At 40.6% G+C, this 14,105-nt stretch overlaps 2 protein-coding genes across 2 annotated transcripts in view; both read left to right on the forward strand.

Annotated features, from left to right (window-relative positions):
* The window catches only part of LOC134609061 (serum paraoxonase/arylesterase 2-like), a 106,278-nt gene that overhangs the window by 62,970 nt on the left and 29,203 nt on the right, over positions 1-14,105 (forward strand). The window lies entirely within an intron of this gene.
* Positions 1-14,105, forward strand: part of LOC134609062 (serum paraoxonase/arylesterase 2-like) — a 49,704-nt gene that overhangs the window by 6,396 nt on the left and 29,203 nt on the right. The window contains exon 2 of the mRNA XM_063452441.1: positions 6,275-6,345. Coding sequence (XP_063308511.1) covers positions 6,275-6,345 — 71 coding nt within the window. The remainder of the gene's footprint in view (positions 1-6,274; positions 6,346-14,105) is intronic.

Consider the following 14,105-nt stretch of genomic DNA (forward strand, 5'->3'; position numbering starts at 1 on the left):
TCTTTAACAATGGGATTAATTTAAAAAAAAAAACTGAAACTGGCTCCAAAGAGATTAACAAACTCTTGTCTTTTAAGAAAAAAACTTCACAGTTTCAATACAACAAATGCCCACAGAAAGCAACACACAAAACCACCCTTTTGCCTTTGTTTAAGTGCAGTAGGGGGGAGGAGGAGGGAGTTACAAATAAACAGAATGACTTAAAGGAAGAGATGGAAACTGGAAAATACCTGACTGTAACTTCAGCACAATGATAATTCCCAACCATATAACAATTTAACATAGGCACCTTTACTTCATAATATTTACCTCAAATACAAACTGTTCATTTTCTATTAAACACACTCCAGTGTAAAAATGGAAATGTTAACCTGGCTAAACAGTAGCCAACACTCTGTATTAGCCCCAATACCTTTATCATGTAAACACAATGCTCCTACCCAGAATTCAATGGTTCAAACAGACGAAAGAGAACCAAAAAAAACAGTTTGCTATTTAAACTTAGAATGCATCTAAAAACAATTACAATATATTCAGTTTAGTTCTAGTTAGTTGCAACAGGAGAGAGACAATACAGCACATGGGCTATTAAAAATGGCCGAAACATCCATAATACCAATGCAGTGCAACTATTCAATCTTCCCCTTTAATCACCAATAATTTAAAACTGTGCAGAAACAAAATTAAAAATGCTACAATTTGCAACAAAATACGTTCTGTCAGTCATAATGCACAAACATTATGCTCCTATCCTGAATTCAATTATTCAAACAGACAAAAGATAACAACAACAAAAAACGTTTGCTATTTAAACTTAGAATGCAGGGAAGCCTCAAAATGTAACATCTAAGAAAACAATTAAAATAGATTAAGTTTCATTCTAGTTAGTTGCAACAAGAGAGAGACAATACAGCACATGGGCTATTAAAATGGCCAAAACATCAAAGGTTCCAATGCAGTGAAACTATTCAATTTTCCCTTTCTATCACCAATACTTTAAAACTGTACAGAAACAAAGTTAAACCTATAAATGCTACAATTTGCAACAAAATATGTTCTGTCAGTCACAATACACAAATTTAAAACAGTCAACAAAACACATATGTATATTTGTTTCAACAACGAATCCTATGCTATAAAGTCTCTTGCTCTTAGATTATGTATCAATATGGTAGTTATTGCGCCTCACAAACATTTGTTGTAGAAGTCTAAAATTCATGGTAGCCACTTGTGGTATATTACCAAACTCTATAAATTATTATGTACGCATACACATATAAACTCTGGTCCGTCTACTTTAACAAATATTTATTCAGAGACAAAACAACAACAACATACAAATAATGACACACAATCTAACTAACTATACCAACAACAACAACAACAGCAACAACAACCTAACTAACAATAACAACTAAATCTTATAAAATCACCAGATCCCACTCACAGTTCACCATGATAAAAATTAGCCCATGTCTGCTTAAGGGTCTGCTTAGTAGCACAGCCAAGAAGGAACAGAGAGAAATGAAGATAGAGAGGAGTGGCTATCTCTCTCCTGACTTGTAAAGGTATTGAATTACCTACTTAACATATCAAAGGGTAAAGCTTATCCCCCTGTAAGAAAGATCTACATGAACTTGATCACATGACCCCTGGTCACCATGTTAGTTTGATGACAGAATGTCACCACAGAGGTTTCTGCGAGATTGGAGAGTTGAGGGTGGTGAGATTTGGGTATGGGATATGTCGATGTCAAAGTTCAGCAGATGGTGGTCAGGTAAAGGAAATGGAACAATGGAGAGATTAGAAGTGGTACAGAGATTGGTGAAGATGAGGTCAAGAGTGTTTCCTGCTGTATGAGTTTCTGAAGTAGACCACTGCGTGAGGCCGAAACACGAGGTTACAGAGAGCAGATGGGAGGCATTAGGCCAGTTAGTACTTAGTTATGTCTTCTCTTGTTTTATTTTGTCTTGTATTCCCAGTTTATGTACAGTCCTGTCCTGTCTTGTCCATGTCCTGTTCTTGTTCCCCTCATGTTTTGTGTACATGTTTTGCTTTCTGTCCTGTCTCTTGTTTGGTGCCTATTTTAGTATTGCCTTGTTTCTAGTACTGGATACATATCTGCATATGATCAAGCTCTGAGATCCGCAGAAGCTGCATCAGGGCCCTGGTATGTGGCCGCACAAACCCTGGTGCTCAACACTAGGGGGCGTGTGGTTACCCTGCACCAGACCCTGATAGTTCATTTCCACAATGTAACTCCAACCATCATCAGGCATACAGGGGTCCCGGTTTGTATTTTAGGGTTACATTATGAATGCTGTGGGTAGTGATTGTATTCTGGGGTTACATTATGAATGCTGTGGGCAGTGTTTGTATTTTGGGGTTACATTATGAATGCTGTGGGCAGTGTTTGTATACTGGGGTTACATTATTGCGTGCTGCGATTAGCTTGTGAATGTTGGGGGGAGTGCCAGGCAGAAGGGCTGCACTGTACTCTTTCTCCATTGCTGAAGTAGTGTGGCTAGGCAGGAGTTCATTGAATACTTGGCAGCACATCATGTTCTATTTCCGGCATAATATCCTAGTTTACATAGTTGGATATTTAAAGTGGCACTGTCACACACAACCCCAACCCCAAAAAAATTGTATTTCATAAAGGTGGAATCTTTATGAAATACTCATTTTGACTGTGGCGGATTTTCACTGAAATTCCAACCCAGTCAAGAGATTTACTGAGATAAAGTAGGGACTACTTTGTCTCTGTATATTTCCTACACCTGACACTTCTAGACACTGGGTGGAGCTACCGCCGCCTACAAGTGTCAATCCCTCCCAGTCATCACCAGTGACGGCTGCAGGGGATTGGCTCTGTCTTTGGAAGATCCTGCCATAGACCTCAATACTGTACTCTCGTGCATGCGCGAGAGCACAGCAGCGGCATTGTCTAATGCTGCTGAAGAGAACACGCTGCAAGAAGATAGCTGCGCCAGCGAGGGACATGTTCAGGTAAGTTAAACTAACCTTTAAGTGCCCCTGGGCACCAGACCCCCAGTAGCGATGTCACCATCAGGGGGTCTTTGCGAATTCTGCAAGGTCTCCAGACGTTGAAAGTGTCGCTTTAAAGTGGCTCTGTCACCTAAAATTTTCCTTCTCCTAGTGTTCACTTTTCTCTTCCTCCTCCAGAATCTGTCTTTCTTTTGTTCATTTCTGATCTATTTCTATTTAAAACACAAGACAAAATAGAGACTACTTTATCTTATGTATTTTTACTATTCCTGAGAATCTTTAAAAAGTGTGCAGCTTAAAGGAATACTATAGGGTGAGGCCACCCCCACTTTGGCACTGAAAGGGTTAAAAAAAACCTTACTGTATATAGCCGTATCCAGCGCCGATATTCCTCTGCGGTGGGCCGGCACATTAAAGGAACAATCCAAACACCATAACCACTACTGCACACTGTGTCTCTGTTCCAGCAAACCACTATAGGCTGGATTAACCCATATGTAAACATAGCAGTTTCTCTGAAACTGCTATGTTTACAGCAGGCAGGGTTAAACCTAGATGGACCTGGCACCCAGACCACTTCATTAAGCTGAAGTGGTCTGGGTGTCTATAGTGGTTCTTTAAAGTCAGTTCAAACCACATTTAGACTGGCTGAGTAGTTTTTCCAAATCACAGCATTTATAATCCACTCTAAGCAAGGAGAGAGCTAGGGTGCTTTGACTGACAGTGCAATAACCTTCTATAACCATTCTAAGTATACACACATTTTTGGTTAGTGATGTGTTAAAGGGAAACAATAGTGCTAGGGATACAAAGTTGTATAGTGCCCCCCTCGCTCGTTCCCCCAGCCCCCCCGCAGCGCAGAAAGTGTTAAAAACCCTCTGTCACTTACGTGAATCCAGAGCCGATGTCCCGCGGCACTGGCTCAGGCTCTGCCTTTGCTCTTCCTTCCCTGATGTTGGCCATTGCTCGCATTAGGACTACTCAATAGGAAAGCATTAAATCAATGCTTAATTATGGGGTTTTAGTTGATGTTGGATGTCCTAATGCAGAGCATGAAGACATCCAGCATCAATTAGACGCCTAAAGTCGCCTAACCACCCAGAAGTGCCTCTAGTGGCTGTCTGGTACTAACCACGACAGGTGAAGTTAACCCTGCAATGTAATTATTGCAGCTTATTACAATTGCAGAATTAAACTAACAGAAGCACTGCACCCAGGCCACTGCAATGAGCTGAAGGACTTTATCTCATAGTCCTTCCTTCTAAATACTCAAAGCTTACTATGGCTATTGTTTGCTAAACCATGAGTTATAGTTGAAAACCAAGTCAGAAATTTTAGACTAATGGTCGTCTATAGTACTATGCCTCCTGGTCCAGATTTTAGGTTTGTGTCCCATTGTTTCCCGGTGTCCTGCATTTGCTCAAGACTGAAACTGTGCTCTTTGCATGGTCTGACCTTGAGGGACTGGCTTGGTTGACTGACAGTCAGTCTGGCATCAGTGGCGTACATACCGCGGTCGCAGCTGCTCCGAGGCGTTAAGGGGCCCATCATATGGCCCGTGCTGTTAGAGCCACCTAATGGCTATGGATTTCCAGGGGGCCCGGTCAGCGCTTCGGCGCTTTAACAGCGCGACCGGGCCCCCTGAGATGACATCACAGCTGGGTGGAAGTGACTGCCCCGTCACTTCTCCCAGTTTACAACAGGAGCCGCGCAGGAGGAAGAGAGGAGGGAGTCAGAGTGGGAACTAACTGACTAAAATATTTTGTATATGCGTGTGTTTGTTTATATGTATGTGTGTGTGTGTGTGTCTGCATGAATGTTTCTCTGTATGTGAGTGTCTGTATGTATGTGTGTGTCGTACAGGTGTAAGAGGTGATGACTGGCCTGCTTTTATGAGCTTACACTTTAAAAACAGAAATGAGGTATAGATACAGAAAATTTAGAAAGCAAGAGTGCAATGTATCCCAAAGGAACACTGCTTGCTGTATAATATTATAACATATATAACGGTGTTTGTCATATATAAATAGAGCTTTTCAATTAGTGTTATAAACACCGTTCAAAATCTGTCAAATAAAAAGACATTTTAACGATGTCTTGATTAAATACAGAGCCCGATTCACCATGATGTCACCAGGTAACCAGTAGCAACTTGGACTGATATTTGTTGACATCAAGCACTTGAGAGGATTCGAAGCAGGAAGGGAGAATCTGATTCAGGGAGGGGATATTTCTATGGAAGGGAATGTGTGCATTGCTTTGGATGATTTAAGTAGAAGATTGGCTACTTTCATTCATGAACATTCACCATGTCTGCCCTAAGGCACACAGACAGGTGTGGGGGGGGGGGGGGGGCCATGGATCAGTTTTCGCACCGGGGCCCCATTGATCGTATGTACGCCACTGCCTGGTGTGCATTCTGTTAATGGATCCGCCCACTTTCTGGGCAGGTCTGTCCTCTTTGAACGGCGCCGGTACGCAATTTGCTTTACTAAGGTGTCCATCAGCATCCTGCTTCATGGGACACCAATGTTGGGGTTATGAAGTACTAAAGGTGGGCCAACTATTGCAACCAGCAGGCACGTTCCATTGGTGATGACTCGACTTTTACACCACATTTTTGAACAGAAGACTTTGATATATCTCTCACTGTGTGTTTTGTGACATGATGCGATAACTTGATGTAAGAATCCAAATGAAAAGAAGTAGACTGTAGCCATAAAGAGGTGTACATCATTGGAAATATTGCAGTGACGTCCAAATGATGTACAGTTTGCTTTAAGGGTACTGATTTTATGAGATTTGATATTGTGATACTTACATGATATATTGAGTTGAACTAACTCAACACCCAATTGTGAACCAATGTATCTAATAAAGTGGCCACCACCAAATTGCTTATAAAGTGTATGTTTTTATATTTAATTTTCAGTGATGTGCTTGAGATCATCTATGTGTTTGTAATTTAAATATTTACTAGTTTATTTAATATTAACAGGGTTATTCAATAAAGTGAAAAGCTCAAAGTGGTTTTAAAATGTAATGCCAACATATACAAATAGTAAAAATTCTCCAAGTGAGATATTTTGGCCTTAAATTTGAAATTCTCACTTTAGTGAATAACTTTGCAGATGTTACCATTAAACAAAAGCACTCTGTTCTATAAACCAGTTTCTAACTGTAAACAAAATAATGTACCTGTACATTAAATAATGTCCCCTCACACCCCCCCCCCTCTCCCCCCCTCCCCCATTTCTTCATTTAGCCATCGATTGAACTTTTCAAGAGAGGTTGAACCCATAGACCTTCCCAACTGTCAGTTATTGAAAGGAATTGGTATGTATCTTATTCTTAAACTTAAAGGAAGTAACACTATACAAAGCTTTAAACCACTAGAGGCAGTATTAACTGTGAAATGTAAACATTATAGTTTCTACAAAACAGCAGTTATATATTGCAGGGTTAAGGGAACAGGGACATTGCAACCAGACCACATCAATAACATTCAGTGGTTTGGATGTATATAAAGTCCCTTTAAAGGGGCTCTCAAACCACGTGAAAATCTGATGCACATTAAGATTTAAAGGGTCATAACCAGCATTACCTAATGTAACTGCACAAACGTATCAGATTTTTGTGCAAAGAGTCAGAAGCTTCTATTATAAACCCTTGCCCTCTGTTTGTTATACAGGTCACTGTAATGCAACCTATTACACAATGTATGACGTAAAGTGAGTTATTATTTATTGGGATGTTATCCAGGTCAGTAAGGGACTAACAAACGTCTCTAGAAGTTAGGAGAGAAATGGAAACTATATATGGGGCCGTTCTGATATTTTTAAGAGCTAGGTAACGGGTTAGGCATCTAAGGATTTTAAAATTAGCTGAATAATGTAACTGTTGGCACTATAGCCCTTTATTTGTGGACTTTATACTACACCAATTTATATCAATTTAATTGGTTTAGAATGGACTGTTTGTAACCAAATGATATAGTCGTATTCAGTACATTTATAATGTTCATTGGGCGGGTGAAATTAACAGTAAATGTAAATATTAAAATGCGCTGATTTACCCCTTCAAAAACGGCCACCAGAACTACATGGGGTAGTGTGCATGTTCCTACTACTCACTGAAATGACACAGGCGTGCCCCAAATATACATTAGGAATTGTGAAATTAGATTGTCATTTGTATGTCAAATATGCAGCATTTACTGATAGTAACAAAATACAAAAATATCAAATACATATATTCATTTGCAAGCAATCTATAGATGGAATATTTTGTCTGCCAAGTTCTGCTACAAAATGTAAATTACTTCCTCCTCGTTTTAGTGAAAATAGAGATGAATGCCACCTTAAACTGTGCATTCATGTAACATGCAATATCCGGCAAAATATTGTATTCAAATTTAAAAAGTTAAACACATTTATTTTTTTAATGTACTGTATGCGTCTTTCTTGTTTCTCCTGTGTGTTATTTTAGTTTATAACTAAAGATAATTCCAGATCCGATTATATAATATAAATACATGTTCGAACTGTGACAATCTTTATTCCCAAGGATCTGTTGCCATGTGTAGTAGGCAAACACACCTCTACCTGTAGGAGTCATGTAGAGGCCAGGTAAGTGGGTATTAGATTGTGTTGAAGCAGTCAAAAAGGAAAATAGACGGAAAGCGGATTATGTGGAGAGGAGAGAAAATGCAGAGTAGTCAGAAAAAGAAGTGGGTGTAAAGATGGAGAGAAAAAAAATAAGAAGAAAATATGGTGGTACAGAGGAAATAGAGTTGCATGTAAAAGGTAAAAAGAACATTTCCACCCCAAATTTGGTTTAAATATTATTTTATTATTTATATAGCGCCATCAGATTCCGTAGTGCTGTACACACTTTATAGCTCCAGAGATTCTGTTACAGAATATCCAGTTCTCATTCATTGTGTAAAACATACAACCAAATAAATCCCTTTCAGACCTTTTTACTGAGACGTAACCTATCATATGTAGAAGTCTAGCATCGATACAGCTATTTTCAGAGTTGTTTTGCCAGTCTACCAGATAAATTAGTATATCCATAAGTACTTTCCATTTAGTTTTTGGTTATTTTGCCTATAATATTAGGATGAAAAGATATGCAGAGTCTCTAAAACTGTAAGCTTATGCTCAAACAGCAACAGTTACATCAGATTTTTTACAATAAGCTAACAAGACTAGTTTAATTTAAATGTACATTTTAGACGTGATGGTATCATCTAATTTACCAGACATTGTTTACAGTACTATGTGTTGAGCATATTAAAGGGACACTATAATCACCAGAACATCTACAGTTTATTGAATTTGTTCTGCTGAGTAGAATCATTACCTTCAGGCTTTTTGCTGTAAACATTGTCTTTTCAGAGAAAATGCAGTGTATACATTACAGCCTAGTGATAACTTCACTGGTCATAGAATAGTTACCTATGTTGTGTGACTCTAGCTGCTATTACAGGACTGAGACTGTCTGAGCAAGTAGATTCTTCTCATTGTTTTATAATTATTTTAAAAGTTGTTCTGTTTGCCCAGCATCTTCTGGTTCTCTATATAACACCATCTTCTGTTCCTTCTGCAGTCTTAGTCGTTTCACATTTCTTCCATCTCCCATATAGTTTTCCCAGTTATTCCACATTTGTAACCAGAACAACATCTAACCTAGATTGCCATAAAAAAAAGAAAAAAAGAAAAAAAAAACAGTGCCAATGTGAAAGCAATGCCAGATTATGAAACAGATCTAATCTTTGTTGAAAATATTTTACCAATTTTGTACTGTACACAATGTTTGCATGTGATCTTAAAAGCTGACACGTGATGATACCGGAGAAACTGACGGAAGCCAAGCACAGAGAGATGGACACAGGTTTCTTCAGGAAGGAAGAGATTCTTTATTGGATCACCGATCGGGACTCAGAGGGACTAGCGTCACCAAAATACAGCAAAGTCTGAGTACTGAATACATAGAGTACATTCCTTATATAGCACTGTAGCTCCTCCCACAATTAACTACACCCACACATACCCTTAACCTATTTAATGAATAGAGTCTAAACTCATCCATCCGGTCTAACCACGTGGCTCATCTGATACAAAGGAGAGGGACGCGTAATTCCAGTTCTTACATTCCTGCACCTGGTCAGTACAGTGATGACAGTATCTTAGCTACGTGTTATTAACTAACTGATACTACAAACACATATACATACATATGCCTTGTGGCAATCTTAGCCTGCTAAACTTGTATTTTACTGGAATTACATCACATTCCCCCCTTTGATGCCTCTGATATTTCACAATTACTTGAGGCATCACTTAACCTTGGTTTGCATATACCTCAGGTTACCATGAACCAGACCAGACTTATCTTATGATGTGAATCTTCAACATTCATCTTCTTGCATTGGTTCTCCCTGATCTAGAGCCTTATACTTATATATCGCCATTATCTGTGCAGCAGCCTTCCTCTCTGCTATACTTCCTATCAGGCTTTGCACAGACCTAACTACTAAGGGTATAAGACACGGTAGGAGTAGACACAACAGTAAAATCAGTAGGACTCCACCTACCACTGCCTTAAGCCCTCCAAACCACTCATACCAGCTACCAAACCAACTACTTGGATTGTACCCTTTCCATACCTGAGTAGGCACATGCGCTAGTTTAACCATATGGCTAGTAAGCTCAGCTATTGCTTGCCCTTCGTCATCTATTTGAAGACAGCAATTACTTAGGTTAAACTTCCCACATACACCTCCCTCTACTGCCAAAAGGTAATCCAAGGCTAATCTATTTTGGTAGACTGCTGTCCTCATCCTGGTGTTATGCTTCGCTAGAAGATTGAGTGCTTGTGATGTCTCATTTGTGATAATCTCAACCACCGCCTGTAATCTTATAATACGGTTGAGCATATAAATAGGGGTTCTATAACCAAAGGTACCATCCTCAGCCCACGTGGCTGGCCCATAGTAATCTATAATACGCTGGGGAGGCCATTCATCATCTTCCCAGGCGCCTATCTCTATGGGTCCCCTTTTCTTCCTATGATTCACATCATACACTTTAACACCTAAAGTCTCACCTGTTTCAATCGGTAACAAGAAGAAGGATGGTTTGAGCATACCCAACACACATGCCCCTTCCCAGTCCTGTGGCAGCTCCGAATAGGCTTTCTTACCACAGATCCAGTACAAATTTGCTGGGGCTCTCCAAGTAGATGTGATGGATAGATCAAACCACACATCCTTTAAATTGGCATATCTAGCAAACGGGTTAGATGGTTCTGAGACATTTGAAGCCGACCACCAAGTTGTATTCTTTGTATCATCATCATAAGCTTTTTGCCCTAGACAAGTTAATTCTCCTACAGAAGTATTATACATTATTCCTTTCCTTGCTATGCAAACATAACCTATGATGGAGGTCTTTAATCTCCACTCAGATTTACCTCTAACACTCATATGATAATCGGCTTGTGTAGATATTAATTGGTCAACTGCCTCAGAACCGGACATTACCTCCTTTGCTTCCCAAGGCCATTGGTCTCCCATGTTAGTACCTCCACACACATAGCAGTTGGTAACATTAAGACTACCGGCAATACTTTCAGCTAAATCGATGAACAGGTTTTTAGCATTATGGGGGATCTTATTATCTATACTCATCTCTTCGTAAAAGGAATGGTATACTTGATGAGTCTGGGAGGATACCGTATCAGTCTCTATTCCTATAAACAATAATGTCCCAGGATCTAAACCCGTCCCGTATATTTGAAACCCAAATAAATTTCCATACTTATCTAAGAACTTGTCGGGGTTATTAATGAGTATATGGACTGGGTTGCATTCCATAGACTTACAATAAGGGCTAGTCGGCAACTTAGTCACTATCATGTCTTTGTCTACTGTCTGTCCCCAAGTTGCCCACCCCACACAAGACCAATATGGGCAAAAGTTATAATCTCTATTTGGGCATCTAGGACTTACATATTTATTTTTGCTACTGGGACAAATATATTTATCGTTAGACCCATACGTCCTCTCCCATCTAAGATCCCCACATACATTCCACGGCTTTCTACCACTCGATATCGCTTTACACGCATCAAATAGCAGAACACCCGAAGAATGTACGGATTCTAACACCGTTTTATTAATTAGGGTCCCCTGAGGATCTCCATTCCTGAGAGTCAACCAAATTGTACGAGGCTGATACTCCGGACTGAAGCACTTAGGTTCTCCTACTCCTAAATGGCACACACTATAATCTATATTTAAGTATCTACATCTCGATACATCTCCTTTACATTCGTATTGTGAATGCCAAATTAGGGTTTGGGAAATATGGTTACCTGTTCTCGTAGTCTTAATGCATACCTCACAGCTAGGAGTGTCGGTACCTCTACCTTCCTGAATATAAAAACACATATAAATAAACACTATCAAAAGCACATCTTTCGCCGTCATCCTCAGTCTTCGTCCGTGCGATGGCGCCTCAGCTTCCAGGATGTGAGGGGCTGCAGGGAATGGAGTTCTGCTCATCTTCACAGGTGTCCCTTCGAGACTTTCCTGGCTTATACACTATGTGATGGTAAGCGGACAGGCTTTATTATGGCCTTCTCACTCACACCTGTAACAATAAAATTTGTAATCCACAATAATTCCTCGTTACTCCGACTGAGTAGTGCGTTTTAACCGGATCTTGCAGGGATTCTCTGGATCTGCTGTAACTTGCCAAGAATCGACTGCTGCTGGTTTAACCCTGGAGTGATGTATCCACGGAGTCACTTCTGCTACTTTTATTGCTGTAGGGGTAGACAAAAGAACAACATAAGGACCTCTCCACTTGGGCCCTAACGGTACATTATTCCACTCTTTAATCCACACTTGATCTCCTGGATGATAACTATGAACAGGGGGATAAATATTCACAGGTAATCTATCTTGTACCCATTTCTGTACCTCCTCCATAGTCTTACCCAACTCTACAACCTGCTGCCGGGTAATTCCTTCTCCCAACTGACTCAAGTCCCCCCTTAAGTTACCAAGTACGGGAGGTGGTCGCCCATACATGATTTCAAAAGGAGAGAGGCCCATCCTTCTGGTAGGGGTACTGCGGATTCGCAATAAGGCTATAGGTAAGAGAACGTTCCACTTAAGTTGGGTTTCCTGACACATTTTAGCCAACTGGTTCTTTATAGTTCTATTCATTCTCTCTACCTTACCAGAACTCTGGGGTCTATATGCAGTATGAAGCCTCCACTTTATACCAAGCATATGAGTCAGTTGTTGTAGGCACTGATGAACAAAAGCTGGACCATTGTCCGATCCTATAGAACAGGGTAGTCCATATCGGGGTATTATTTCTCGTAGCAGGAATCTCACAACTTCTCCTGCTTTCTCTGTACGAGTAGGACATGCTTCTACCCAGCCTGAATAGGTGCACACAATTACCAGCAGGTAACGATGTCCACCCGATTTAGGCATCACTGTAAAGTCTATTTGTAGATCGGACATGGGGAGTCCCCCCATAAACTGAACTCCTGGTGGCTTTACTGGTCCTTGTCTTGCATTATTCTTAGCACACGTTACACATCTGCGTACAATGGCCTGAGTCAAGTTGGACAATCTTGGTATGTAGAAATGTTTTCTAAGAGATTCTTCAGTACTGTCTCTCCCAGAATGTGTCCCGTTGTGATAATTTTGGACAATTTCTACCGCTAGCGATGCTGGTATAACTATTCTTCCATCTTCTAGCTGATACCACTTGTTCTCCAGATACTTTCCCGGTTCAGTCTTTAACCACTCCTCTTCTTGAGCTGTATAAACTGGAGTCCATTGGGACAGTGGAGTTGGTATAAGAGCAGCTATATGCCCTACATACTCCTGTCTTCCTGATTCAGCAGCACGCTTAGCTGCACTATCTGCCATCCGATTTCCCTTGGTTACATCACCATCTCCTCTCAGATGCGCTCGACAATGTATGATACCGACTTCTTTCGGCTCCCACACTGCTTCCAATAGTTGTAGGATTTCAGCTGCGTACTTGATTTCTTTGCCTTCTGAATTCAGTAGTCCTCTTTCTTTATACAAAGCTCCGTGGGCATGAGTGGTTAAAAACGCATACTTAGAGTCCGTATAGATATTTACTCTTAAACCTTCAGCCAATTGTAACGCTCGTGTTAGTGCTATTAATTCTGCCTTTTGTGCTGATGTTCCTTTCGCCAGTGGCCGAGCTTCTATCACCTTGTCTATTGTTGTCACTGCATATCCTGCATAGCGGATCCCTTCTTTCACATAACTACTGCCGTCGGTGTAATATTGAACATCGGGGTTCTGGATGGGAAAATCACGAAGATCTGGTCTACTTGAGAATACTTCATCCATTACTTCCAAACAATCATGTTGACTTTCAGTAGGTTGTGGCAAAAGGGTAGCTGGATTTAAGGTGTTTACAGTCTCTAAATGCACTCTTGGGTTTTCACACAACATTGCTTGATACTTGGTCATACGGCTATTACTAAACCAATGATTTCCTTTGTAATCCAACAACGTCTGTACTGCATGTGGGACTCGTACATAAAGTTCTTGACCCAGAGTGAGTTTATCGGCTTCAGCTACTAGCAGGGCGGCTGCAGCTACGGCTCTTAGACAAGGTGGAAGTCCGCTGGCCACTGCATCCAGTTGCTTAGACATGTAGGCAACAGGTCTTTGCCATGATCCCAAGTACTGTGTCAATACTCCCACAGCCATTCTTCTTTGCTCGTGTACATATAAGTAGAATGGTCGTGTGTGATCAGGTAGACCTAATGCTGGGGCACTCATCAAAGCCTTCTTCACATCTTCAAATGCCGTTTGCTGTTCTTGGGTCCATAAGAAGGGGTCGTGCTCTGTACCTTTGATAGCTGCGTACAGAGGTTTTGCTAGTATCGCATAACTGGGAATCCATATCCTACAGAAGCCTGCTGCCCCCAAGAATTCTCGCACTTGTCTTCTATTCTTGGGTATTGGTATTTGGCAGACAGCTTCTTTTCTCTCTGGCCCCATAATTCTTTGACCTTCAGAG

Source organism: Pelobates fuscus, chromosome 4, assembly GCF_036172605.1.
Source record: "Pelobates fuscus isolate aPelFus1 chromosome 4, aPelFus1.pri, whole genome shotgun sequence".
Classification (NCBI taxonomy): domain Eukaryota; kingdom Metazoa; phylum Chordata; class Amphibia; order Anura; family Pelobatidae; genus Pelobates; species Pelobates fuscus.